General features: G+C 47.6%; 2 protein-coding genes across 2 annotated transcripts; one reads left to right on the forward strand and one right to left on the reverse strand.

Moving 5' to 3' along the window:
* Nucleotides 1-670: 670 nt before the first annotated feature.
* Nucleotides 671-1,878, forward strand: LOC125510079 (dehydration-responsive element-binding protein 1B). Its single transcript, XM_048675173.2, has one exon. The coding sequence runs from the start codon at nt 783-785 to the stop codon at nt 1,608-1,610; it is 828 nt and encodes a 275-aa protein (XP_048531130.2). The 5' UTR covers nt 671-782; the 3' UTR covers nt 1,611-1,878.
* Nucleotides 1,879-15,774: 13,896 nt separating this feature from the next.
* On the reverse strand, nt 15,775-17,942 carry LOC147972314 (protein FAR1-RELATED SEQUENCE 5-like). The gene is made up of 3 exons (XM_087524292.1): nt 17,916-17,942; nt 16,053-16,546; nt 15,775-15,916 (listed from the first exon to the last, which is right to left on the reverse strand). Exons 1-3 carry the CDS (start codon nt 17,940-17,942, stop codon nt 15,775-15,777), a joined length of 663 nt encoding a protein of 220 aa, XP_087380418.1.
* Nucleotides 17,943-27,750: the final 9,808 nt, after the last annotated feature.

Here is a 27,750-nt window from a genome sequence, read left to right on the forward strand (position 1 = left end):
GCGATTGCCGCACATTTGGTCGCACAGCGCGACACATAGGTGGTCCCGAGGCTGGGCTCGACAAAAAAAAAAAGCGGTGCCGAGACAGAGTGTTGCTGGAAGAAAGAAATAGAGTTTGCAGGCAGCTGGCGAGAGCCATTTTGGGATATTTCCCTCTTCTTTTTTTTTGTCTCCTTTGCGTGCCTTGATCAGTGGGAAAGCCTCCGATTTCTGCTCGGATATTCTTAGGCACCGAAGAAGAGCTTACGAAAAATGACAAACCTCTCCAAAAATAGGTCCTATCCGTTAACGGGCGGTGACCATAAAAGAGGCAAGCAGGCACAACCTTGATTGGATCGCATCATATATCTTATATGGATGTGGTCCAAAGTACGCTAATTAGTCTGGAATATGTGGTCGGCAGTCGACCCCGCGTCCACATAAACAACCAATCTCATGCCAAAATCCCCGTCGCTAAGCGAGGTATCGGTGGGGCCGGTGACGTGAGGAGGCAGGTGCGCCGCTGAACGTCGCTCCGTGGGTCCTTGTGAAATCCTATGGCCAAGTGGCAGGATGACAGACAGCCAAGATATTTGAGTGGCAGTGCTGACTGTTCACCGGAAAAGGACGCGCGCCATGAAGGAACCTGCCGCGGTGCTTCATGTGACGCGCCTATATAGGCTTCCCCCGCCGCATGCCCCTTCTTCTCAGTTCTCACCCACCCAAACACCGCCGTTGAAACCTCCAGTTCTCAGCGGAAACACAGCAACCTGCTCAACCGTCTCCACTAGCTCTCGACCAAGATGGACGTCGCCGACGCCGCCTCCTCATCTGGCCAGGAGCAGCAGGGGCACAGGACGGTGTCGTCTGAGCCGCCGAAGCGCCCCGCGGGGCGGACCAAGGTGCATGAGACGCGCCACCCGCTGTACCGCGGCGTGCGGCAGCGGGGCCGGGTCGGGCAGTGGGTGTGCGAGGTGCGCGTGCCCGGGGTGAAGGGCTCCAGGCTCTGGCTCGGCACCTTCGCCACCGCCGAGATGGCGGCGCGCGCGCACGACGCAGCCGTGCTCGCGCTCTCCGGCCGCGCCGCCTGCCTCAACTTCGCCGACTCCGCGTGGCGCATGCTGCCCGTGCTCGCGGCCGGGTCGTTCGGCTTCGGCAGCGCGCGCGAGATCAAGGCGGCCGTCGCCGTCGCCGTCGTGGCTTTCCAGAAGGAGCAGATTATCCCAGTCGCCGTCGCCGTCGTGGCGCTACAGAAGCAGCAGATTATCCCAGTCGCCGTCGCCGTCGTGGCGCTCCAGAAGCAGCAGATTCCAGTCGCCGTCGCCCTGGTGGCGCTCCAGGAACAGCAGGTCCCAGTGGCCGTCGCCGTCGTGGCGCTCCATCGGCAGCAGGTTCCAGTCGCGTGCCCGGCAACCTCCGGCCCGGGCAGCGCTCTGTTTTACATGTCGTCCAGCGACTTGTTGGAGCTGGACGAGGAGCAGTGGTTTGGCGGCATGGAGGCCGGGTCGTACTACGCGAGCTTGGCGCAGGGGATGCTCGTGGCACCGCCGGACGAAAGAGCGAGGCCGGAGGACGGCGAGCAGAGCGGCGTCCAGACGCCGTTATGGAGCCAGAGCCACCTGTTCAACTAATTTAGCAGTGTAAAGCTGTACCATAGATAGCATCTTGTTCCTTCGTTGTACTTCATTGTACTACTATAAGCTCCCGGTTTGAGTATTTGTGACGTAGGGGATTCGCCTTCTTCCTGATTTGGGAAAAACAGAGTAGGCGGTGTGTTCCTTCATTCATAGTAGTAGTGTTTGTCAAGTTCCCGTTCCGGTTTCTAGTTTTGGGCGAAAGGCTAGATTGTTCAATACATCAATTATTGGTACAGAACTCGAGAGTACATCGTGCACTCCAGGAATCCATATCAAATATTTTATGAGAAGAAAACGACACAATGTCGAAGGACGCCACTGTTGGTTGACAACTTGTGAAAATGATGCTTTTGGACGGCTTGCAAGTGGACTCCAAAACTTTACTCGAGAGAAACGGAGAAAGAACGGACAACCGGATTATGCTCGCAAGAACAAGAACGACACAATGTCCAGCCTATTTGGTGCTGCTCCGCTCGCTAAAATTCAGTTCAGCTCCAAGAGTTCCACTTTGGAGCATGCAACTCCATCATAGAATAGTTGATCCTCTTTGGGTCTGAGCTAGCTCTCTCTCCAAGAATTGAAATTTTGGTGAAAAAGGTTTTATCGTGTAGTTGGATTTTTTTAGGACGATGTTTTGACGTACAGCTTGTGTGTTGTACGCATGAATATACGTTGGATTAAAAGTATATAATATAATGTCAACAAAAACAATTAGTACATTCGAATGATTAAAAATTATGTCCGCCAATATATATATATATACATATACATATATATATATATAAATATTATTCTGTTACCCTTCGTGAACTGATGTGGTGTACAGGTTGGACTGACAAGGTTTTCTACTTGAACCAATCTTCTTGTGTGTACGACGGTCGGAGACAGGTGATGCAACGTGGAGCTTCCGGGCGTTCTCCGGCGCGATGCTACGGGCCATTCGTTGCTCCTCATCGTCGTGCGTTCGTCCCCGTCGCCGTGCGCTGCTCGTTGTTGTCACCGCATTGGCCCCGCCCCGTCGCACGTCGTCCTCGTCCCTGACCTCCGTCATCCTCCTCGGACCGCCAACCGTAGTCGTTGACTCCGGCCGTCTCAAGTCGTCCCCGGGCCTTTTCTGCAACTGCAGTGAGCCCCGCATCCTCCCTCTCTCCCCATGCTCTCCTTTGGTAGTCGTAGATCGTCGCCGACGTGATCGTGTGCCGGCCACGCCCGATGACCTAGATCGCCCCGTTCCCGCGCTCACTGCACCGTGCCCGCGCTCCTCTGGTCGCGCCCTGCGCGCACATCCGCAGCCGCCCTGTCCAGCCCGCGCCCTTTGCCCGTCTCGCATCGCCCCATCGTGCCTGCTCCGACCACACCCGCCTAGGCATGCGCGCAAACCCATGCCTTCTGCTGCTGTGCGCGCCTGTGGCCGCCGCTACCGTGGCCCCTATTGCTTCCGCTGCTACTGCCAGTACCACAGCCGCTGCTGTTAGACAGAGAATCCTGCTACTTCCTTCTTCAGTTAAGCTAAGTGTCGATTTATTCAGGTTCGTCAGAATAAGAATGCACCAGGAGTCGTTCTTGTACATGCTCATAGTCTATGTTTTCTGCATGTAGTAGCTAGTGTTGCAGTGTTCGCTCCCGTGGAATGGCGCGGCCGTTAGCTCAAACGTGGCCGGTAGACTAGGAATTGGTCGTTGGCGGAGGTGGTGTTTGGTGGCTGACTGAAGCCTATGATTTCTTGTAATCTGGTCAAATTGCGTAATTAAGTTGTGTGTTTTTCAGTGTTGTTTTGAATTACTGTCGTCGTATGTGTAGTTGGACTGCTCCATGTCAAAGCTTGTAATTACTGTGCGTTGACATTGGAGCAAGTTTCTTGTACTGGCTGCCTACTCCCCATACCCTCGGCACTTTGCGTATAAAGGCCGAGCCCTCTGTCACTTTCGTTCCACCAGCTGCAACCAAAAGAAAAGCCAGATGGATCCTGAGTTGGGAGAGGTCACAGAGGAGGAGGGGGAAGCCGTCGATGCGAGGGCTGCAACAGTGGAGTAGAGGAGGAGGAGGAGGCGCAGGCAGATGGCACAACGTGCGGCCGAGGAGGAAGTGGATGCAGAGTTCAACAGACACCTTGCGTGCAAGGTGATGGATACCTGCAACTCCAATGAACTGGAGCTTCTTTTCCCAGAGGGCAGGGGAAGGAACCATGTTCAGATCATCAGTTGGGCTAGGGCGAGAGCAGCCACGGCTCCACATCCATCCACCAGGGCTAAATGGCGTCGTTTCTTTGATCGTTATGATTGAAGTAGTGAATGTTATGTTTTTAAGATTTGTGTTGTGAGGGAGCAGATGATTGAAATGAATAAATGAATTCAACTGTCTCCCCTCTGAATGTGTTGTTTTATCTGCATATGTTTTGACATGTGCAGTTTTTGAACTGCTGTTTTATCTTAAGTTGAACTGATTTGTGGTCAAAATCTGCATGGCTTGTATAATTTTTCCTATCTGTTTTGCTCAAGTATAACTGCTTTATTTATATATTTCTTTATATTAGTAATTGAACAATTCTATAGTTGAACTGATGGGCATCCTTTGTTTTGACTGGTATATTTTCATTTACATAGCTCGGAGAAGGAACTATACGCTGATGATGTTTGTAGAACCCCTCTTTTTGGTTTCGAGATTGCTAAACTTACATTCTGTTAATGATAGTACTGAACTATTTTAGGTTGTCAATTACCAATCAAATCTGTTTGTTGTATAACATTTTTTTCTATCTTTTTTAGATGAATTTTGGATCACATTTTTTAACAGTTAAATAATGATATTTCTAGTATTTTTAGAATTAAAAGATTTTTATCTTTGCTGCACAGTATTTTTTTACTTGAACCTTATGAATTGTAGTAGTTGAACCTTTTATAATTTTGCTTCTAAAATTTTTATTTGCAAATTTCTATGCTTAATTTTCCAAAAAAACATATGTATTTCTATTTTTTTCGTTCTTACAGTTAAGATGTGTTTGAACTTTTTACATTATTTGTTTTTGAACTTATTTCTTGTGAGGTTTTTTTAAAATATCTGCATTTTTTTGTCGTGTGTGATCGGTTGGAATTTTGTAATGGGGCGAAGTACTGTGTTGGGCCATCTGGCTGAGTCGTTGTTTTCGGCCCAGATATCTCGTCCGCGCGGCTGTGCAGCGCGGCGTGCGCGTGCGCTATGGGTTTAGTCCCACCTCGCTAGTCAAGGGGGTTCTAGACCAGTTTATAAGCGCAGGCGAGGCACACTAGTCGAACTCCTCTGAAAACTTACCAGAGGGCTTATACACGGTGCTCGCTCTCTCTCTCTTGACCTGTGGGCCCTGATTGGTGGGCCCTGCGTTGTGCGGACTACTAGGGATTCGCCTATGGGCTCGAGTTCAAGTTCTCTAGCAGCGTCAGGGCCTGGGCCTGTCCTTGGGCGGTCAATTTTTTCTTTTTTGTTGTTTTGTTCGAATGTAGTACTTGACTCCACCAGTAAATTGGACTGATACTTTTTATGATCGTTGGGCGTCAATTTTTTTGTTTGAATCTAGTACTTGACTCCACCAGTAAATTGGACTGATACTTTTTTGTTCTAGTTCTTGTGAGTTTTGTTCTAGGAACGAGCCGTAACATGACTTGCCCCCGCACCGAACCGCACCAAAGTGCATAGTTGTACTGACACATCTTCCTTGTATGGACTTGCCCCCATTATCTATCTTTTTTAGGGGGTGTGTGGGTGCGTGTGTGTGTGGGGGGGACAGAATAACCGCACTGCGCCTGTCAAACGAGCGCACTCCGCGTTAGCGCGAGGCTGAGCCGGGGGGGAGGGGGGGTCGGGACCCCCCATCCTGGCGAGGCCGAGCCAGAAACGAGCTGTAGCAGGCGACGACGCGGCGTGCCGCGGCGTCGCATGCGGAGGCGAGTCCGTAACATGACTTGCCCCCATTATCTATCTTAGGGGTCTGTGGGTGCATGTGGGGGTGAGGGGAAACAGAATAACCGCACTGCCCCTCGGTGCATAGTTGTACTGACACATCTTCCTTGTATGGACTTGCCCCCATTATCTATCTTTTTAGGGGGGTGCGTGTGTGGGGGGGCACAGAATAACCGCACTGCGCCTGTCAAACGAGCGCACTGCCGCGTTAGCGGGAGGCCGAGCCGGGGGGGAGGGGGGGTCTCCCCCATCCCGGCGAGGCCGAGGCAGGAACGAGCCGTAGCAGGCAACGACACGGCGTGCCGCGACGTCGCATGCGGAGGCCAGTCCGTAACATGACTTGCCCGCATTATCTATCTTAGGGGTGTGTGGGTGCGTGTGTGTGGGGGGGGGGGGGGTGGGACAGAATAACCGCACTGTCCCTCGGTGCATAATTGTACTGACACATCTTCCTTGTATGGACTTGCCCCCATTATCTATCTTTAGGGGGTGTGTGGGTGCGTGTAGGGGGGAAACAGAATAACCGCACTACGCCTGCCAATCGAGCGCACTGCCGCGTTAGCGCAAGGCCGAGTCGGGGGGAGGGGGTCGGGACCCCCCTCCCCCATCCCGGCGAGGCCGAGCCAGGAACGAGCCGTAGCAGGCGACGACGCGGCGTGCCGCGGCGTCGCATGCGGAGGTGAGTCCGTAACATGACTTGCCCCCATTATCTATGTTAGGGGTGTGTGGGTGCATGTGGGGGGAAACAGGATAACCGCACTGCGCCTGTCAGACGAGCGCACTGCCGCGTTAGCGCGAGGCCGAGCCGGGGGGGTCGGGACCCCTCCCCCATCCCGGCGAGGCCGAGCTAGGAACGAGCCGTAGCAGGCGACGACGCGGCGTGCCGCGGCGTCACATGCGGAGGCGAGTCCGTAACATGACTTGCCCCCATTATCTATCTTAAGGGTGTGTGGGTGCGTGTGGGGGAAACAGAATAACCGCACTGCCCCTCGGTGCATAGTTGTACTGACACATCTTCCTTGTATGGACTTGCCCCCATTATCTATCTTTAGGGGGTGTGTGGGTGCGCGTGGGGGGGGGGGGAAACAAAATAACCGCACTGCGCCTGTCAAACGAGTGCACTGCCGCGTTAGCATGAGGCCGAGCCGGGGGGCGGGACCCCCCTCCCCATCCCGGCGAGGCCAAGCCAGGAACGAGCCGTAGCAGGCGACAACGTGGCGTGCCGTGGCGTCGCATGCGGAGGCGAGTCCATAACATGACTTGCCCCCATTATCTATCTTAGGGGTGTGTGGGTGCGTGTGTGTGGGGGGGCAACAGAATAACCGCACTGCGCCTGTCAAACGAACGCACTGCCGCGTTAGCGCGAGGCCGAGCCGGGGGGAGGGGTCCCCCATCCCGGCGAGGCCGAGCCAGGAACGAGACGTAGCAGGCGACGACGCGGCGTCGCATGCGGAGGCGAGTCCGTAACATGACTTGCCCCCATTATCTATCTTAGGGGTGTGTGGGTGCGTGTGGGGGTGAGGGGAAACAGAATAACCGCACTGCCCCTCGGTGCATAGTTGTACTGACACATCTTCCTTGTATGGACTTGCCCCAATTATCTTTCTTTTTTTAGGGTGTGTGTGTGGGGGGAAACAGAATAACCGCACTGCGCCTGTCAAACAAGCGCACTGCCGCGTTAGCGCGAGGCCTAGCCGGGGGGGGGGTCCCCCTCCCCCATCCCGGCGAGGCCGAGCCAGGAACGAGTCGTAGCAGGCGACGACGCGGCGTGCCGCGGCGTCGCATGCGGAGGCGAGTCCGTAACATGACTTGCCCCCGCACCGTATCGCACCGAGGGGCATAGTTGTACTGACGCATCATCCTTGTATGGACTTGCTCGCGCATTGCAGTACACCGAGGGGCATAGTATTTGCCCCCGTTATCTTATCTTTATTTTTTTGGGTGAAAAACCAGCACCGTTATGAATTATTATTTCATTTGTACTTTCTGATAATTTTTATTGTACTATTGTGAGTTATTATTTGTACTTTAGCTGTTTGTTTTCTCCCTCTATACTAATTTTTTATTGTATTTATTTTTTTATTGTTTTTAATTTTTGCTATTATTTTTGGTAACTGCCCAGAGATAGTGGGCTTCGCCACGGTTCTGGGCTTTGGCCGTCGGTTTTCTCCCACTCACCTTTTGACCTCCGCTCTCCCCCGTTCTGCTCCGCTCCCCTCTCCAAATTGATTCCTTCTTTGTTCCCCTCTTCTTGTAGAGAAGTTGCTTCTCCTGTTTCGCCGCGGGAGCATCGGCCGGCGGGTTGAACCCCAGGGGTGGAGGTCTGGGTGCTCTGTTTGCTCCTTTTGGTGTGCGATTGACTTCCCTTGCGTCCTCTTATGTACAGATTTTCCCTCTATTTCTTAGCTCTTGCTGTTTCAGGCTGGATTCGCTAGGATTCCTTTACTCTTGAACAAGTGGTTGGCGACAGTGATATTCGATTGCACGGCGGATTTTGTGTTTGCTTGTAAGAGTTTTGCTTTGTATGGCGTGCTTCTTTTTATGAAATAGGTCAGAGCCCTAATTTTTGTTCATGTGTCTTGCAGATTTGGTTCGGCAGATTTTAGGTCTGTAGATCTCAATGGGTACATCATCCAGTCCGGACAAGTTGAATGCGGGTGATTTTTCCCTATAATTTGGATGATGTTTTAACAGATCTGGTTTTTAGGTTGTATAGGTGTGGTCGTATCGACTTTATAAGTTGTATGTTTTTTCATAGTTGTTAAATTTGCCCTGGATTGTGTGGTGTGTATAGGTTTGGCGGTTGATGTGACCTGCAGACATGTTGTAGTACTGATCACCTTCTGTAGTTTGAACTGTTGTCCTGGCATTTGAATAGGTTGTAGTAGTCAGTGAAGAACTGGTATGATGTTGAAAGAGTTTTCATTCTTCAGTTTTGTTGCGCCAGTGGTGGGTTCATATTGTTTTATTGGGTGCACTTGTAGTGTTCATATAGTTAATGGTTGTTCATGTACTTTTTTGCTAATTATGATGTTGTTGCAGATGCTGGAGTGCCGGTGCCTCCTGATTCTGAAAAACCAGAACGCTTCCAAGATCTTGTGAATGTTATTTTTGAGACACCAAATCCACTAGAAGAACTTACGGATGTTGCTGGTGTTTCCTTTATATTTGCTATTGTTTATCAGCCTTGAATACATTAATATGCTTAGCTACATCAGTTGTTCCTTTTGTTTGTGTCTGATGCTATGCGCTTTTATTTATCTTGTCTCTGCAATGTTAATTTTTTTTTATACGTGCATGCTTATGTTTGTTGGTTTATGCAGTTAATGACAGCCATGGTGCTGCTGAGGACATTGCTGATGTTGTCAAAGATATAAATGGTGGAACGTATTCTCTTAACGTTGATGATGTCGATGGCAGCTTGCAGTTGTCTGTTACTCATTCACAGAGTGTTGATGGCACTGAGCCTGTTACTCAGGCTGAGGATATTTCCTATGCAGTTACAGCTCGAGGATGAAAGGATAAGAAAGAAGAAGTGTGATTTCCAGAGGAGAAAGGAGTTGGAATGGCGTCAAAAGGCTGCCTGTGTTCAACGAAGTGATCGGGATGTTGCTCAAGCTCCTGAAGGCGTAGGTGATGAAGGTGGTGACGCGGCCTTTTCAACTTTTGATGCTGGATCTCATGGAAGTGACATGCCTGTGAAGACAAACCTGATGCAAACTTGTTTGATGCAAGTGTTTACTCGTGATGCAGTTAAGGAGAAGAAAGCTGTTTTGAAGAGGAAGATGTCAGATCGAAATCCTGATGGCACACAGAGGCGTAGCCCACATGTGAAAGCTGGTTCCCAACCTGGTAATAGCAAAGCTGATGGGGATAGTGTTGCTGTGAAGATTGGTCCAAGCAAACTTGGTGGCTCCCCTGTTTGTCGTAGTCCACGGGTTTTGACAAATAAGAAGCCTTCTTCTCCTCCTCTTCGAGAGCGCTCTTTGTTGAAAGAAAATAATAAGCGTAAAGTTCATCGTGCGAAGGTGAACAAAGGTGTGAAGAAGCATGCTCGTGTCGAAGCTGAAGATGTTGTATGCGCTCTGGGTTTAGTCCCACCTCGCTAGTCGAGGGGGCTCCGAACCTGTTTATAAGCGCAGCCGAGGCTCACTGGTCGAACTCCTTTGAATACTTACCTGAGCGCTTATACACGACGCTCGCTCTCTCTCTTGACCTGTGGGCCCTGATCGTTGGGCCCTGCGTTGTGCGGATTACTAGGGATTCATCTATGGGCTCGAGTTCAAGTATCTAGCAGCGTCAGGGCCTGCGCTTGACCTTGGGCGGTCAGTTTTTTCATTTTTTATTTGTTTGAATCTAGCACTTGACTCCAGCAGTAACTTGGACTGAAACTTTTTGTTCTAATTCTTGTCAGTTTTGTGTAAGTGTAATTTTAAGATGTACTTGCGTGTAGATTAAGTTGTACTGATAGTCCATTCATAGTAGCACTTACGGACTGATGCTTCTATGTACTTTTTATTGTAGTAAGTATGTACTGTCCGATCAATTGTACTAGTACTGTGATTCTTAATCTGCAAGCGACCAGCATAAGTGTGTGCTGATGCTTCTTAACTTTTTCTGTTTGTAGTACTTGTTAATTATCTAGCAGCTACATATGAATGAGAACACTAGATGGAGTACTAAGAATTTTTTCTTCAACTTTTGAAGCATTGTTAAGCAACTCAAATTATGCTGATTGTTCTCAACGTTATGTTTTCTATACAATACTGAATCGAAACTAGACATAGAGCAACGTTGTGTGATTAGTTGCATCATAACTAGTACTTTAGAGCAGCTACAAAGTTCTATTCAGAAGCTACTTTTGAATTTGAAATGATGGATTAACAACATACGAAGCTACCAAACTTATATAATGAGATAAGCAAAACATTGTACTTGATGACATAAATAAACTAGTTCAACCATGACAAGCACGACATAATCATACTGGTTCAACCCAACAAGAGCAAACTACTAATTTGAAACAACAAGATAAAAGTAAAGCACAAGCGAAAGTAAAATGAAGGCAGGCTCTAATGTATCTTCATCCCGCATAGGGGCAATAGGGTTGGTCGTAGTAATTCGCAGCCTCCCGCTCTTTTGCAAATTCCGAACCATCTGTGATGTAGTCGATCATGCTCCATGCCTTGTACGTGGCGTATGCATCTACTCCTGCGTACTCGATGAGGTTGTCTGGCAGCGGGCTGGTCCCCCACAGTTTGTAGTCTTCCTGCGTGTTGATGTTCTTCTTCATGCCTTTGTAGAATGGGTGGATGACGCTGGCTGCAACATCACTTGCGTTGAATGTCGATGAACTTGTCGGGGTTGATCTCCAAACCAGACAACTTCAGCTTCTCTTTGTCACTTTCAATGCTGAAACCGGCAAATGTGAACAACTTCTTATGCTGCAGCAACTCATTTAGGCGCTTGGGCCTGCAAGGGGAGAGACCTTTTTGAAAATCAGCATTACTTTTGATGTTTGAATTATTCATTTTTGTTTTGTTTTACAAGCGATGAATCCATTTAAGTAGATGTTTATGTAGCATAAATAATGGATGAATGTACTTCATAAACTAGTAAACAAAGTTCTGAAATTAAATTAAGTACATCATGTTATTCTTCTTTTTTGGATTATACATAGTTTCAGTCAATGTTGTATGTTCTGCTTTGGTACTAGTTTAGTTTACTTTTGTTGAATAGGATAACACATAAACAGTGCTTCACCAAGTCCTTAGTTTTTTTCATATGAGAATAACATTAGATCAAATTCAGAAAATACTTCACTAGATCAAGTTCAGAAACATCTTTTTAATACATTGAGTACATAAACTACACTATTGGATCAAGTTCAGAAACTAGACAAGTCAGTCAACTTCAGAAATTAATCTTCCACAAGATTTTCCAAATAGTAATCCGGTGCATCAGGTTCAAAAATAGATTTATAGTGTATCTACTTGAGAAAATGCAGTAGTGCATCCACTTTTCACAAGCCACACTAGTACATCTAGTTGGGAAACAAGTCTGATGAAATTTTCAGGATACAGTACTAATAAAATAGATAAACCAAACACGACAAATGAGTAGGATGGCTCACCATTTTGTGGCCACTGCGATGTGGTACACCAAGCAGAGGTCGTCGACGCACAACTACAGGACTGCTGCCATCTAGGGAGGTTCATCTTCGTTGGTGTAGTGCACACCAAAACCGACGATCCTAGGAAGCATGTCACCAGCCTTCCTCCAGAGCCTGGAGATCACCTCGTCGGCCTTGTCTGGTTCGCTGGTGCAGACGATCTCCAGCGTCTCCTTGCCGTGGAGCTCAACCTCTCTGAGGGTTTTGGTGTACTCACGCTTCTCGCCGGGGACGTGAACGTCGATGAGGTTGCTGCTCTTGTCCGACGGCTCATCTTGATGACGCTTGGTGGACGGTTCCTCCACCATCGCCCTCCTCCGGCGGCTGTGGGCTTGTGAGCGAGAAGTTTGTGGTTTGTGTGCAGGGGAGATGGAAGGCAATGGTTGTTTGTGGGGATGATGGAGAGATGTAAGAGAATGGGGTTTTTTGAAGTGCGTCGACGGGGATTTGTGGGAGGCGGTTCGTCGGGGGAGTGGGTGTAGTGGGTGTAGTGGCGTGGGGTCGCCGTTTGCAATCCGTTGTGGCAACCGCTCAATGGGTGGCGCGGGTGGTGGCCTGGAAGAAGTAACCGTCCAAGTCCAATGGTTTTTACTGCTGCACTTACTAGTCTTGTCAAGCTGTACTTATGACCTGCTAAATCCCACTTGGACGTCTCAAGGATGGTGATGACGGCATTTTACTGTCGCACTGATTCGTCTTGTCAAGCTGTACTTATCGGCTGCTCATCCCACTTGCATATGTCAGGGTTGGTGATGATGGAGGTCTGTACTCCTCTAGTGTGGTACTTGGACAGGTGATTGAAGTGTAATTAAACTTACCAAATACCAATGAGACTATGTGTGATGCTAATGTTTTTAAATTTTTTTTGTATTTTTAAAGGATTGTTTATATCAAGATAATCTCTGAGTATTTTTTACAGATAAATTAGATTTTCATCAGTACAGAATGTATTATATTCGCATTTTTGTTTGAGGTAATTATTTGTATGTACTGATGGTCTTTCTGAATTGGGGCTGGCAGAAGAAGACATAGCTTTGTTTTTTTCAAAACGATGTTTTTTGAGGTGTTCATGGGTGTGTTTGTTTTACTCTGCCTTTGTACTGACGACTGGTCGACAGTAGTGTTTTTCGTGAGTATAAATGTATTTTGTGACTGCATTCAAAAGGATTATCAAATGTTTTACGTAATAATGTGACTGCTCCAGTGGGCACAAATCACAAATTATATCAGTACTGATGTGTACTCTGTCTTTGTACTGACGACTGAGAACTATCAGTACTGATGTATTATAGGAGTTTAAATTTTCCTTGACATATTTTTGCTGCCGAGTTACTGGTCGACAATAGCGTTTGTGTCGGGTAAATCCAGATAAGTTTTTTCAAATGTATTTGTGACTGCATTCAAAAGGATCATCAATTGGTTTACATAATAATGTCACTGGTCCAGCGGGCACAAATCACAAATTATATCTTAACTATAGTACTGATCGAGAAATCGACGATAAAGCTAAATAAGTTTTGGTAACGACAGTGTTTCTGAAATGTTTTCTCATTGTGTGCCGAGGCAACTGAGACCACTATGTATTGTTCAGTTGTTCAGCCTTGAGCTTCTCCTAACTGACCCCGAATGTTATGCCTTGCCGGCGCCCTTTCCTGGTTGAGACTTGGCAACTTCATCATCAGTTTTAGTTTCCTCGTCCCCGACAGTGTCATCTTCATTGTCTTCGTCTGATTGGTCGTCATTCTCGTCAAACTCTTCTTCTTCATCGTCTTCATTTGATTTTTTAGAACTCTGCACCTTGCCCCGTGTTTGTTCAGCGCCAGTGACCTCCTTGCCCACTTTGCACGTGCGGGCATTATGCCCGCCAGTTCCCCCACACTTGCGGCAAGTGTAGCTGTTACATGTGTTGTCTCCATTGGTAGAAACATGGGTGGCTCCAATCTGCTTGTGCTTGTTGGCAGTGCCATCTGTGCGGAGTGGGCATGTGTGGTAGTTATGGTTGCTCACGACGTTGCAGAATCCGCATGCCCTTATCCCGAGAGGTTTGCCGTCCGGGCCAAATTCCACACGCTTGATGGGGCGTGGCGGCTTTTTGGCTGCTGCTTTCACTGCTTTCACTGCCTGCGTCCTGCTCTTCCTCCCCTTTGTGTTTGAGAATATGGGTGGTTTAATCACTCTTTCCTGCTGCTGCTGGTAGGATGTGCTGTTGTCATGGCGTTCGCCTACAGCACCATCAAGCTCATGATCTCGCATGTGAGCTTGTTGGTGATCTTGAGTGTGCACATGGGCAAGCTCTGGTTGCTGCTGCTCCTCTTCCTCGTTGTCGAACGGGTCAACAGCTCCCATATGATTCATCTCGGATAACATTGTAGCAATATCCTTCTCAATGGCATCATTGTCCGCCACACCTCCATTTTCAGCAGAATGCAGGGCGTCGAGTTCTTGTTCAAGTTTGTCCATGACGACCCGCGACCTCGCCATTTGCTCTTGGCTTCTCAAACTTTTTCTGTGCACCCTCATGTTGAGCGTCAGCAGTGAGCTTTCAATGCAGTATTGGGATGCCTTGTTTGACGCTACTGTCCTCATGTCATTTCTGTCAAATGTTGGCTGGATGTTCGGGCGTTTGGTGTATCTCCTGAGGATATATTTCTCTGGAACGCTGGGAGCCTTAATTGTCTGCATCATGCACACGACATGCACGCAGAAAAGACCTATATTTTGTTTTTGGAAGAGGTGCATGTTTTTTGTCATTTCATTCGAACAAAAACTTTGCAAATAAAGCAGTACAGTATGTAACATCTTTTTTTGCAGTCCTCACCTATGTGGTCCCATAGCCTGCACTCGCACTCATATGTTTCACCCACAGGGTCTGCAACCACCTGGAACGCGTGCTGAGACCATGCAGACAATTTTTGCGGGTTGTTGTAGCGCACGAGGTACTTTGTGGGCTCTTCCGTCTTTGTCATCGTGAAGAGTGTGCTCAGTTTTAGCCTTTTTCTGATCTCGCTGTACACAGCTCGCGAGTAAACCTTTGCCATCTGGGTGTCAAACCCATAGAATGTCAGCGTGTTTTGTTCCTTCTGCACATGCAAGAATGATGACCAAATTGTTAGTTTTCTCGCAACAAAAACTTGTCTAACTAATAAAGTTTTACTTTAGTAAGCATGTTTTTTGTCTCACGACAGGTGATAGAGATATACCATGTTACCCATTGTCTCTTGGTTCTTTGTCTGCCTCCTGGTTTTGACGCAGGAGTTTACCTGGCTGACAAACCGGTGTAGGTTTTGTCTCTCACTTACAAAGTTCTTCTTGAGCACATAGTTCATGCTCTCACTTCGCTGTGTGGATGTCATTTTGGCGCAAAAAATTTCTTTGAAGTAGGCTGATATCCATTTCTCACGCTCGTTCCATATGGCCAGCATCGTGGCATCATCATGGAGGTTATACCTATCGATGAGTCCTTTCCAGGCATCCTCAAACTCAGTTGGCATGAGGGGCCAGTAGAGGATTGATGTGAATTCTTCTTTCAAGTCTTCGTGCAGGTAGTATAGGTATGCGAGGTGTTCCCTGTACTTCTTCATAATGTGCCAGCGGCACAACTTGTGTACTGTGTTCTTGAAAACTTTTGGTATCGCCAAAGCCATTGCCGGGCACTGGTCTGGTAATGAGAAAAGAGATGTGGAGTGGTCAGCATATGTTGGTGCATATATACAAATAGAACTGACACAACATTTTTTAACGTGTTATTTTCCTTTTAGTTTTTGGGGGAAGGGGGTGGTGGTGGTGGTTGGGGGTGGTTTTCGCGGTTGTACCTGTGAGTATGCATGTAGGAGCGTTCCCTCTAATGCACCTTAAAAACGTCTTGAACAGCCATCTGAATGATTCTGCATCCTCATCTCTTATCAGGGCGAAACCAAAGAATGTAGTCTGAAAGTGGTTGTTAGTACCGACAAGCACCCCAAGTGGCATATGGTACTTGTTGGTCTTATATGTGGTGTCAAATGTTACGCAGTCACCGAAGTCCTGATAGGCCCCTCGGCAACTTGCATTCGCCTAGAATATGTTCTTAACTCTGTCGGACTCATCGAGTTGCATGTCATAGAAGAATTCCCTGTTTATAGCTTTCATCTCCCTAAAGAAGTTGACAGTCTTTAGGACATCGTCCACATCATCCATCCTTGAATTTTTTGCTTTCCTGGATATTAAAAGTGAACAGTCATTCAAAAATGCATGTTGAACTAGCGTCAGGTCATGCGTTGCGTAATATGTTTGTACTGACAGAGGAAAAAAGACATAGGCGGTTTATGGGAGGAGAACAAGTTTGTACTTACATGTTAATCAGGTCTTTGGCATTCATTTCGAGGAAGTAGCTACCAGGGTCATCAACGCCCAGTATGCTCATGATTTGTGCGTGTTCAATGCCTTTGAACTGCAGGTACTTGACGTACTCCAAGATTGTTTTGTCAAAGTTTTTGTGGGAGTGCAAGAAGACAAGCATTTGCGGAGTGAGCTGTAGCCTGTGGTTGTGTTCCCAGACTATCTCTTTTACGACAAGTGTTCCATCCTTTTCAATCTTCAACCTCATTTTAGCCCCGCAGTTAGTCCTGGCTGTCGTTTTGTTCCGCTTTCTATTTGCTTCAGACATCTTCGAATGATAGACTCCATAGCACATGCAATAAAGGTAGGCTCTGGTCTTAAACTTGGAGCCTTCCCTGACAGCAAAACCCACGTGCTTCGCATAGAGGTTGTAGAAGTTCTTTGCTTCTTCAAAAGTTTCAAAGCGCATCTCTAGCCTTGGCAGAACATAAGCTTCAATGTTAGGTGGCTGCATGCAACAGTGAGCAAAAAAGCGCAGTTATGAAAATGTTTAGATGGGGTGGTCACAGTACGATGGTATGGACTGTGCTTGTATAATTTTTTTCTATATGGATACTTACATGTGTATAACTCTGTGCTGCCTCCGGTGTTTGCTGTTCACCCTGGTGTATGGGCGCGGGTGGTGTCACCCTTGGCACATGCAGCAATGCATCTCTTGGAGGGAGCAATGTTGATGAAGATCTCTGTCTCTCATTGTACGGCCGTCTCCCCTCAGATTCGTTGTGAGGTTGCTCCTGTCTATATGGCTCATATCTTCTACTTTGGAACCTACTAGTGCGGCCAAAATTTCTGTCTCTTTGGCCTGGTCTTCCCGTCGCAACCGCTTTTGCAGCACGGATGATTGATGTTGACGGAGCGACTGGTGGAAGCCTTGTTGCAACCCATCCACGACTTCCTGTCCTTGGCTTTCTGCATGCGCTAGGGAAGGAAAACATTTGTTGTTGGGGATATTGTTGGCCTTGTTGCAACCCACGAGTGACAAAGCTTGTATTCCCAGATATTGGTGTTTGCTGCATAGAAGAACTTGTCCGTGCTTCTGATGATTCCGGTGTATCTTGAAATCTGCCTGTATTGTTGAAGTATCCAGGTGGTATTTTTGGTGTTACCCAACCAGGTGGTGCCCCATATCTGCTTGGCTCATCAAACGCTCTCTGCGTGCGCCGCCTTGCTCGCTTCTGCAATGACATTCAACAGTTTTGGGACTAATCTTTTCTGCATTTTTCTCGTATACATGCTATGGGTAACATGTCATGCACTGAAGGCATTGTACAAGTTGAACTTGCATCGATGGTTGTTGAACTCGAGAGATGTATGGATATGCACATATATATATATAACTGATGCATGTCTTCTCTTTTGTTCATCTATAACTTATGCAAGTACACTAGAAGTACTCCTAGTTTATGTATCATTGAACTTACTGTGTAGCATGTGTATATTTTTTTCAACAACATTCTTTTTCACTAGTTCGAACTAACGCAACTACACGGCATGCACTATTAGAAATAACATGATACAACTTACAGTGGCAGCTGAACCTTATATAAAGCCTAGTAGCTCCTTGGACTGATGCATAAGTTTGTGTTTTTTGGTTTTGAACTGAAGCTATCATATTAGAGGTACTGACAGTAACCTCGACATCCAAATTGTGCATCAAGTGGCAGGGGGTGTAACGAACTGATCAGGCATTTGCAATGTACTATCAGGTTCTTCTTTTCATAGCAGGACTGATGAACTGATGTACTGACACAAACGTGGGAAGCAGACATTACCTCTAGTTGACTGACTTCTTCTTCTTCCTCTCATGGTCGATGTACTGACATGTTCTTGGGAGGCGGCGCCATTGATGCAGCTCCTGCTTGTGGTGGACGTCTGGCGAAGAGGTCTGGGGAGGCAGCGTCTTGCGGGGATCACTGCCCCGGGGAAGGAGCCCTGGCGACGGAGGAAGGCAGGAGGCGGCGGATCACGGCCCCGTCGTTGGATCTGGCGACGGAGGAAGGTAGGAGCCGGCGGATCATGGCCCCGTCGTTGGATCCGGCGACGGAGGGAGTCCGGCGATGGCGGATCACGACCCCGTCGATGGATCCGGCGACGGAAGGAGGCAGGAGACGGCGGATCACGGCCCCGACGATGAATCCGGGGATGGACGGAGGCAGGAGACGGCGGCGGATCCGTCGCCGGCCAGTCACGGCGCCGCGGGCTCCCTCGCTCCGGCTGCCACCGTCGCTCGCTCGCCCACGACGGCTGCCTCCGGCAGAAGAAGGCGGGTTGGGTTCGGTTCGGGCTGGGTCGGGGGGATTGTACGGTAGTCGGTGCATCGCGCCTATATAGGGGGGGGTAACAGAATATTATTCTGTTACTAGTAACAGAATAGTACAGCCCTATATATATAGATAATTAAAAGGTTTATATGATGTCCAAAGAATATACTATAATACTGTTGGGAAACGTTGCATGGAAAACAAAAAAAATTCTACAGACACGCAATGATATATTCATGGAGATGCATAGCAACGAGGGGGGAGTGTGTCTACGTACGCTCATACACCGTAAGCGAAATCGTTTGACAACACGGGTGGTGTAGTCGAACTTCTTCTAGCTCCGACCGATCAAGCACCGAACGTACGGTATCTCCGAGTTCCGCACACATTCAACGCGATGACGTCCCTCGCCTTCTTGATCCAGCAAGGTGTCGAGGAAGTAGATGAGTTCTGTCAACACGACGACGTGGTGAAGGTGATGGTGAAGTGATCCGCGCAGGGCTTCGCCTAAGCACTGCGAATATATGACCGGAGGCGTAAACTATGGAGGGGGACGCCACACACGGCTAACAATTGTTGGTGTGTGTTCTAGGCGCACCCTTCCCACGTATATATAGGTGGGAGGGGGAGGAGGACAACCAAGGGGCGTCCCAAATAGGAGGAATCCTACTTGGAGCCTTGTCTAAAATCCCCCCTACCGTATTCACTGGACGGGGAAGGAAAAAGGAGGGAGGAGGGAAGGAAGGGGGAGGCTGAATCCCTCCCCTTCCTTCTCTCTTTCCCCCTTTGCTTCCTCCTAAGGTGCGGCCCATATGGGGGCACAACAGCCCCTGCTGGCTGCTGCGTTTCCCCTCTTGGCCCATTAGGCCTATATAGTTGCCGGGGGGGGGGGGGTGCTTGGGACCCCTTCCGGTGACCCGATATGTAAGCGGTACCCCCAGAACATTTCCGGTGTCTGAATTATTGGGAAACGTAGCATGCAATTTCAAAAAAAAATCTACGCTCATGCAAGATCTATCAAGGAGATGCATAGCAATGATGGGGAGAGTGTGTCTACGTACCCTTGTAGACTATACGCGGAAGCGTTGTCAGCTCGGTGATGTAGTCGAACTTCTTCTAGCTCCGACCGATCAAGTACCGAACGCACGGCACCTCCGAGTTCTACACACGTTCAACTCGGTGACGTCCCTCGTCTTCTTGATCTAGTAAGACTTCGAGGTAGTAGATGAGTTCCGTCAGCACGATGGCATGATGACGGTTATGGTGAAGTGATCCTCGCAGGGCTTCGCCTAAGCACTACGAAGATATGACCGAGGGTGTAAACTGTGGAGGGGGCCGCCGCACACGGCTAGGCAATTGCATGTTGTATGCTAGGCGCCCCCTCCTCATATATATAGGTGTGAGGGAGGGAGGAGCAGCTATAGGAGGCGCCCAAGTAGGATAAATCCTACTTGGAGTCCCTCCCAAGCCGCGCGCCCCCCTGCCATATATAACCGAGGTGGAAGAAAAGGGGGGGAGGGAGAGGGAAAGAAGTAGGAATCCTAATCCACACTTTCCTTGCTCTCCCCTCTTTCCTTCTCCTCCTCATAGGGCTGGCCTCTATAGGGGCGCACCAGGGCTGGTATATTCCCTCACTTGGCCCATAAGGCCCATATCTTTGCCGGGGGTGCCCGAAACTCCTTTCCGGTGACCACATAAGTACCCGGTATCCTATATGTTGGGGAACGTAGCAGAAATTCAAAATTTTCTATGCTTCACCAAGATCAATCTATGGAGTAATCTAGCAATGAGGGGAAGGAGAGTGCATCTACATACCCTTGTAGATCGCTAAGAGGAAGCGTTCAAGTGAACGGGGTTGATGGAGTCGTACTCGTCGTGATCCAAATCACCGATGATCCTAGTGCCGAACGGACGGCACCTCCGTGTTCAACACACGTACAGCCCAGTGACGTCTCATACGCCTTGATCTAGCAAGGGGAGAAGGAGAGGTTGGGGAAGACTCCATCCAGCAGCAGCACGACGGCGTGGTGGTGGTGGAGGAGCGCGGGACTCCAGCAGGGCTTCGCCAATCACTACGAGAGATGAGGAGGAAGAGAGGTAGGGCTGCGCCAAGAGAGAGAGGATCTCATGTGTCTTGCAGCCTCCAATATCTCAAGTATATATAGGGGAAGGGGAGGGGCCGTACCCCCACCTAGGGTTCCCTCCCTAGGGGTGGCGGCAGCCCCCAGATCCTATCTGGGTGGCGGCCACAAGGGGGAGAGGGGGAGGCGCACCTGGGGTGGGCCTTAGGGCCCATCTGCCCTAGGGTTTGCCCCCTTCCCCTCTTGGGGCGCCTTGGGCCTTGGTGGGAGGTGCCCCAGCCCACCTAGGGGCTGGTCCCTTCCCACTATTGGCCCATGTAGGCCTCTGGGGCTGGTGGGCCCACCTGGTGGACCCCCGGACCCCTCCGGTGGTCCCGGTACACTACCGGTGATGCCCGGAACACTTCCGGTGGCCAAAACCATACTTCCTATATATCAATCTTTACCTCTGGACCATTCTGGAACTCCTCGTGACGTCCGGGATCTCATCCAGGACTCCGAACAACATTCGGTAACCACGTACATACTTTCCCTATAACCCTTGCATCATCAAACCTTAAGTGTGTAGACCCTACGGGTTCGGGAAACATGCAGACATGACCGAGACACCTCTTCGGTCAATAACCAACAGCGGGATCTAGATACCCATGTTGGCTCCCACATGCTCCACGATGATCTCATCGGATGAACCACGATGTCAAGGACTTAATCAATCCCGTATACAATTCCCTTTGTCTAGCGGTACGATACTTGCCCGAGATTCGATCGTCGGTATCCCGATACCTTGTTCAATCTCGTTACCGGCAAGTCTCTTTACTTGTTCCGTAACACATCATCCCGTGATCAACTCCTTGATCACATTGTGCACATTATGATGATGTCCTACCGAGTGGGCCCAGAGATACCTCTCCGTTTACATAGAGTGACAAATCCTAGTCTCGATTCGTGCCAACCCAACAGACACTTTCGGAGATACCTGTAGTGTACCTTTATAGCCACCCAGTTACATTGTGATGTTTGGCACACCCAAAGCACTCCTACGGTATCCGGGAGTTGCACAATCTCATGGTCTAAGGAAATGATACTTGACATTAGAAAAGCTTTAGCATACGAACTACATGATCTTGTGCTAGGCTTAGGATTGGGTCTTGTCCATCACATCATTCTCCTAATGATGTGATCCCGTTATCAACGACATCCAATGTCCATGGTCAGGAAACCATAACCATCTATTGATCAACGAGCTAGTCGACTAGAGGCTTACTAGGGACATGGTGTTGTCTATGTATCCACACATGTATCTGAGTTTCCTATCAATAAAATTCTAGCATGGATAATAAACGATTATCATGAACAAGGAAATATAATAATAACCAATTTATTATTGCCTCTAGGGCATATTTCCAACAGTCTCCCACTTGCACTAGAGCCAATAATCCAGTTCACATCGATATGTGATTAACACTCAAGGTCACATCCCCATGTGACTAACACCCAAAGAGTTCTGGGTTTGATCATGTTATGCTTGTGAGAGAGGTTTCAGTCAACGGGTCTGCAACATTCAGATCCGTATGTACTTCGCAAATTTCTATGTCATCTTGTAGATGCAACTACTACGCTACATTTGGAGCCATTTCAAATAACTGTTCTACTTGGAGCTATTCTAAATTGTTGCTCCATTATACGTATCCGGTATCTCTACTCAGAGCTATCCGGATAGGTGTTAAGCTTGCATCGACGTAACTCTTTATGTCGAACTCTTTATCACCTCCATAACCGAGAAACATATCCTTATTCCTCTAAGGATAATTTAGACCGCTATCTGGTGATCTACTCCTAGATCACCTTTGTACCCTCTTGCCAAATATGTGGCAAGGCACACATCATGTGTGGTACTCAGCATGGCATACCGTATGGAGCCTATGACAAAAGCATAGGGGACAACCTTCGTCCTTCCTCTTTCTTCTGCCGTGGTCGAGCTTTAAGTCTTAACTTCATACCTTACAACTCAGGCAAGAACTCCTTTCTTGACTGATCCATCTTGAACACCTTCAAGATCATGTCAAGGTATGTGCTCATTTGAAAGTACCATTAAGCGTTTTGATCTATCCTTATAGATCTTGATGCTCAATGTTCAAGTAGCTTAATCCACGCTTTCCATTGAAAAACACTTTCCAAATAACCCTATATGCTTTCCAGAAATTCTACGTCATTTCTGATCAACAATATGTCAACAACATATACTCATCAGAAATTCTATAGTGCTCCCACTCACTTCTTTGGAAATACAAGTTTCTCATAAACTTTGTATACACCCAATAACTTTGATCATCTCATCAAAGCATACATTCCAACTCCGAGATGCTTACTCCAGTCCTTAGAATGATTGCTGGAGCTTTGCATACTTGTTAGCATCTTTCAGGATTGACAAAACCTTCCGGTTGTATCACATACAACCTTTCCTGAAGAAAATCGTCGAGGAAACAATGTTTTGACATCCTATCCGCAAGATTTCATAAATAATGCAGTAATCGCTAATATAATTCCAACAGACTCTTAGCATCACTACGAGTGAGAAAGTCTCATCGTAGTCAACTCCTTGAACTTGTCGAAAAACATCTTAACGACAAGTCGAGCTTCCTTAATGGTGATACTTACCATCATTGTCCGTCTTCCTTTTAAAATCCATATGTACCTAACAGCCTTACGACCATCAAGTAGTTCTTTCAAAGTCTACACTTTGTTTTCATATATGAATCCTCTCTTGGATTATATGGCCTCGAGCCATTTTGGAATCCAGGCCCACCATCGCTTCTCCATAGCTTGTAGGTTCATTGTTGTCTAACAACATGACTTCCAAGACAGGATTACGTACCATTCTGAAGTAGTACGCATCCTTGTCATCCCACGAGGTTTGGTAGTGACTTGATCTGAAGTTTCATGATCACTATCATAAGCTTCCACTTCAATTGGTGTAGGTGCCGCAGGAACAACTCCCTGTGCCCTGCCACACACTAGTTGAAGAGATGGTTCAATAACCTCATCAAGTCTCCACCATCCTCCCACTCAATTCTTTCGAGAGAAACTTTTCCTCGGGAAAGGACCCGATTCTAGAAACAATCCCTTATTGCTTTCGGGTCTGAGACAGGAGGTACACCCAACTGTTTTGGGTGTCCTATGAAGATGCATTTATCCGCTTTGGGTTCGAGCTTGTCAGCCTGAAACTTTTCACATAAGCGTCGCAGCCCCAAACCTTTTAACAAATGACAGCTTAGGTTTCTCTAAACCATAGTTCATATGGTGTCATCTCATCGGAATTACGTGGTGCCCTATTTAAAGTGAATGTGGTTGTCTCTAATGCCTAACCCATAAACTATCGTGGTAATTCGATAAGAGACATCATGGTATGCATCATATCCAATAGGGTGCAGTTATGATGTTCGGACACACCATCATACTATGGTGTTTCAGGCTGTATTAGTTGTGAAACAATTTCCACAATGTCTTAATTCTGTGCCAAACTCGTAATTCAGATATTCATCTCTATGATCATATCATAGATATTTTATCCTCTTGTCACGACGATCTCTCACCTTCACCCTGAAATTACTTGAACCTTTCAATAATTCAGACTCGTGATTCATCAAGTAAATACACTCAACATCTACTCAAATCATCTGTGAAGTAAGAACATAACGATATCCACTACATGCCTCAGCACTCATTGGACTGCACACATCAAAATGTATTACTTCCAACAAGTTGCTTTCTAGTTCCATTTTACTGAAAACGAGGCTTTCAGTCATCTTGCCCATGTGGTATGATTTGCATGTCTCAAGTGATTCAAAATCAAGTGAGTCCAAACGGTCCATTTGCATGGAGTTTCTTCATGTATATACACCAATAGACATGGTTCGCATGTCTCAAACTTTTCAAAACGAGTGAGCCCAAAGATCCATCAACATGGAGCTTCTTCATGCGTTTTTATACCGATATGACTTACGTGGCAGTGCCACAAGTAGGTGGTACTATCATTACTATCTTATATCTTTTGGCATGAACATGTGTATCACTACGATCGAGATTCAATAAACCATTCATTTTAGGTGCAAGACCATTGAAGGTATTATTCAAATAAACAGAGTAACCATTATTCTCCTTAAATGAATAGCCGTATTGCGATAGACATAATCCAATCATGTCTATGCTCAACGCAAACACCAATCTCGATGGTAGAGGGAGCGTGCGATGCTTGATCACATCAAGCTTGGAAAAACTTCCAACACATATTGCCAGCTCACCTTTAGCTAGTCTCCGTTTACTCCGCAGCCTTTTATTTCGAGTTTACTAACATTTAGCAGCCGAACCGGTATCTAATACCATGGTGCTACTAGGAGTACTAGTAAAGTACACATTAACACAATGTATATCCAATATACTTCTATCGACCTTGCCAGCCTTCTCATCTACCAAGTATCTAGGGTAATTCTACTCCAGTGGCTGTTCCCCTTATTACAGAAGCACTTAGTCTCGGGTTTAGGTTCAACCTTGGGTTTCTTCACAAGAGCAGCAACTGATTTGCCGTTTCATGAAGTATCCCTTCTTGCCCTTGCCCTTCTTGAAACTAGTGGTTTCACCAACCATCAACAATTGATGCTCCTTCTTGATTTCTACTTTTGTGGTGTCAAACATCGCGGATATCTCAAGGATCATCATATATGTCCCTGATATATCATAGTTCATCACGAAGCTCTAGCAGCTTGGTGGTAATGACTTCGAAGAAACATCACTATCTCATCTGGAAGATCAACTCCCACTCGATTCAAATGATTGTTGTACTCAGTCAATCTGAGCACAAGCTCAACAATTGAGCTTTTCTCCCTTAGTTTGCAGGCTAAGATAATCGTCGGAGGTCTTATACCTCTTGACGTGGGCACGAGCCTGAAATCCCAATTTCAGCCCTCGAAACATCTCATATGTTTCGCGACGTTTCAAAACATCTTCGGTGCCTCAACTCTAAACCGTTTAACTGAACTATTACGTAGTTATCAAAATGTGTATGTCAGATGTTCGCAACATCCACAAACGACGTTCGAGGTTCAGCGCACTGAGCGGTGCATTAAGGACACAAGCCTTCTATGAAGCAATGAGGACAATCCTCAGTTTACGGACCTAGTCCGCATAATTGCTACTATCAACTTTCAACTAAATTTTCTCCAGGAACATATCTAAACAGTAGAACTGAAGCGCGAGCCACGACATAATTTGCAAAGACTTTTTGACTATGTTCAGGATAATTAAGTTCATCTTATGAATTCCCACTCAGATAGACATCCCTCTAGTCATCTAAGTGATTACATGATCCGAGTCAACTAGGATGTGTCCGATCATCACGTGAGACGGACTAGTCAACATCGGTGAACATCTTCATGTTGATCGTATCTTCTATACGACTCATGCTCGACCTTTCGGTCTTCCGTGTTCCGAGGCCATGTCTGTACATGCTAGGCTCGTTAAGTCAACCTAAGTGTTTTTGCTGTGTAAATCTGGCTTACACCCATTGTATTCGAATGTTAGAATCTATCACACCTGATCATCACGTGGTGCTTCGAAACAACGAACCTTCGCAACGGTGCACAGTTAGGGGGAACACCTTTCTTGAAATTTTAGTGAGGGATCATCTTATTTAAGCTACCGTCGTTCTTAGCAAATAAGATGTAAAACATGATAAACATCACATGCAATCAAATAGTGACATGATATGGCCAATATCATTTTGCTCCTCTCGATCTCCATCTTCGGGGCTCCATGATCATCGTTGTCACCGGCATGACACCATGATCTCCATCATCACGATCACCATCATCATGTCTTCTTGAAGTTGTCTCGTCATCTATTACTTCTACTACTATGGCTAACGCTTTAGCAATAAAGTAAAGTAATTACATGACGTTTATGTTGACACGCAGGTCATAAATAAATTAAGACAACTCCTATGGCTCCTGCCGGTTGTCATACTCATCGACATGCAAGTCGTGATTCCTATTACAAGAACATGATCATCTCATACATCACATATATCATTCATCACATCCTTTGGCCATATCACATCACAAAACACTTGCTGCAAAAACAAGTTAGACGTCCTCTAATTGTTGTTGCAAGTTTTTACGTGGCTGCTATAGGTTTCTAGCAAGAACGTTTCTTACCTACGCCAAAACCACAACGTGAATTGCCAATTTCTATTTACCCTTCATAAGGACCCTGTTCATTGAATCCGATCCGACTAAAGTGGGAGAGACAGACACTCGCAAGCCACCTTATGCAACTAGTGCATGTCAGTCGGTGGAACCGGTCTCATGTAAGCGTACGTGTAAGGTTGGTCCGGGCCGCTTCATCCCACGATGCCGCCGAATCAAGATAATACTAGTAACGGCAAGATAATTGACAATATCGACGCCCACAACAACTTTGTGTTCTACTCGTGCATAGTAACTACGCATAGACCTAGCTCATGATGCCATTGTTGGGGAACGTAGCAGAAATTCAAAATTTTCTACGCTTCACCAAGATCAATCTATGGAGTAATCTAGCAACGAGGGGAAGGAGAGTGCATCTACATACCCTTGTAGATCGCTAAGAGGAAGCATTCAAGTGAACGGGGTTGATGGAGTCGTACTCGTCGTGATCCAAATCACCGATGATCCTAGTGCCGAATGGACGGCACCTCCGTGTTCAACACACGTACAGCCCGGTGACGTCTCCTACACCTTGATCCAGCAAGGGGAGAAGGAGAGGTTGGGGAAGACTCCATCCAGCAGCAGCACGACGGCGTGGTGGTGGTGGAGGAGCGCGGGACTCGAGCAGGGCTTCGCCAAGCACTACGAGAGACGAGGAGGAAGAGAGGTAGGGCTGCGCCAAGAGGGAGAGGATCTCATGTGTCTTGCAGCCACCAATATCTCAAGTATATATAGGGGAAGAGGAGGGGCTGCACCCCCACCTAGGTTTCCCTCCCTAGGGGTGGAGGCAGCCCCCAGATCCCTTCTGGGTGGCGGCCACAAGGGGGAGAGGGGGAGGCGCAGCTAGGGTGGGCCTTAGGGCCCATCTGCCCTAGGGTTTGCCCCTTCCCCTCTTGGGGCACCTTGGGCCTTGGTGGGAGGCGCCCCAGCCCACCTAGGGGCTGGTCCCTTCCCACTATTGGCCCATGTAGGCCTCCGGGGCTGGTGGCCCCACCTGGTGGACCCCCGGACCCCTCCGGTGGTCCCGGTACACTACCGGTGATGCCCGGAACACTTCCGGTGGCCAAAACC

This window comes from Triticum urartu, chromosome 5A, assembly GCF_056163025.1.
Source record: "Triticum urartu cultivar PI428250 chromosome 5A, HENAU_Tu73, whole genome shotgun sequence".
Taxonomy (NCBI): domain Eukaryota; kingdom Viridiplantae; phylum Streptophyta; class Magnoliopsida; order Poales; family Poaceae; genus Triticum; species Triticum urartu.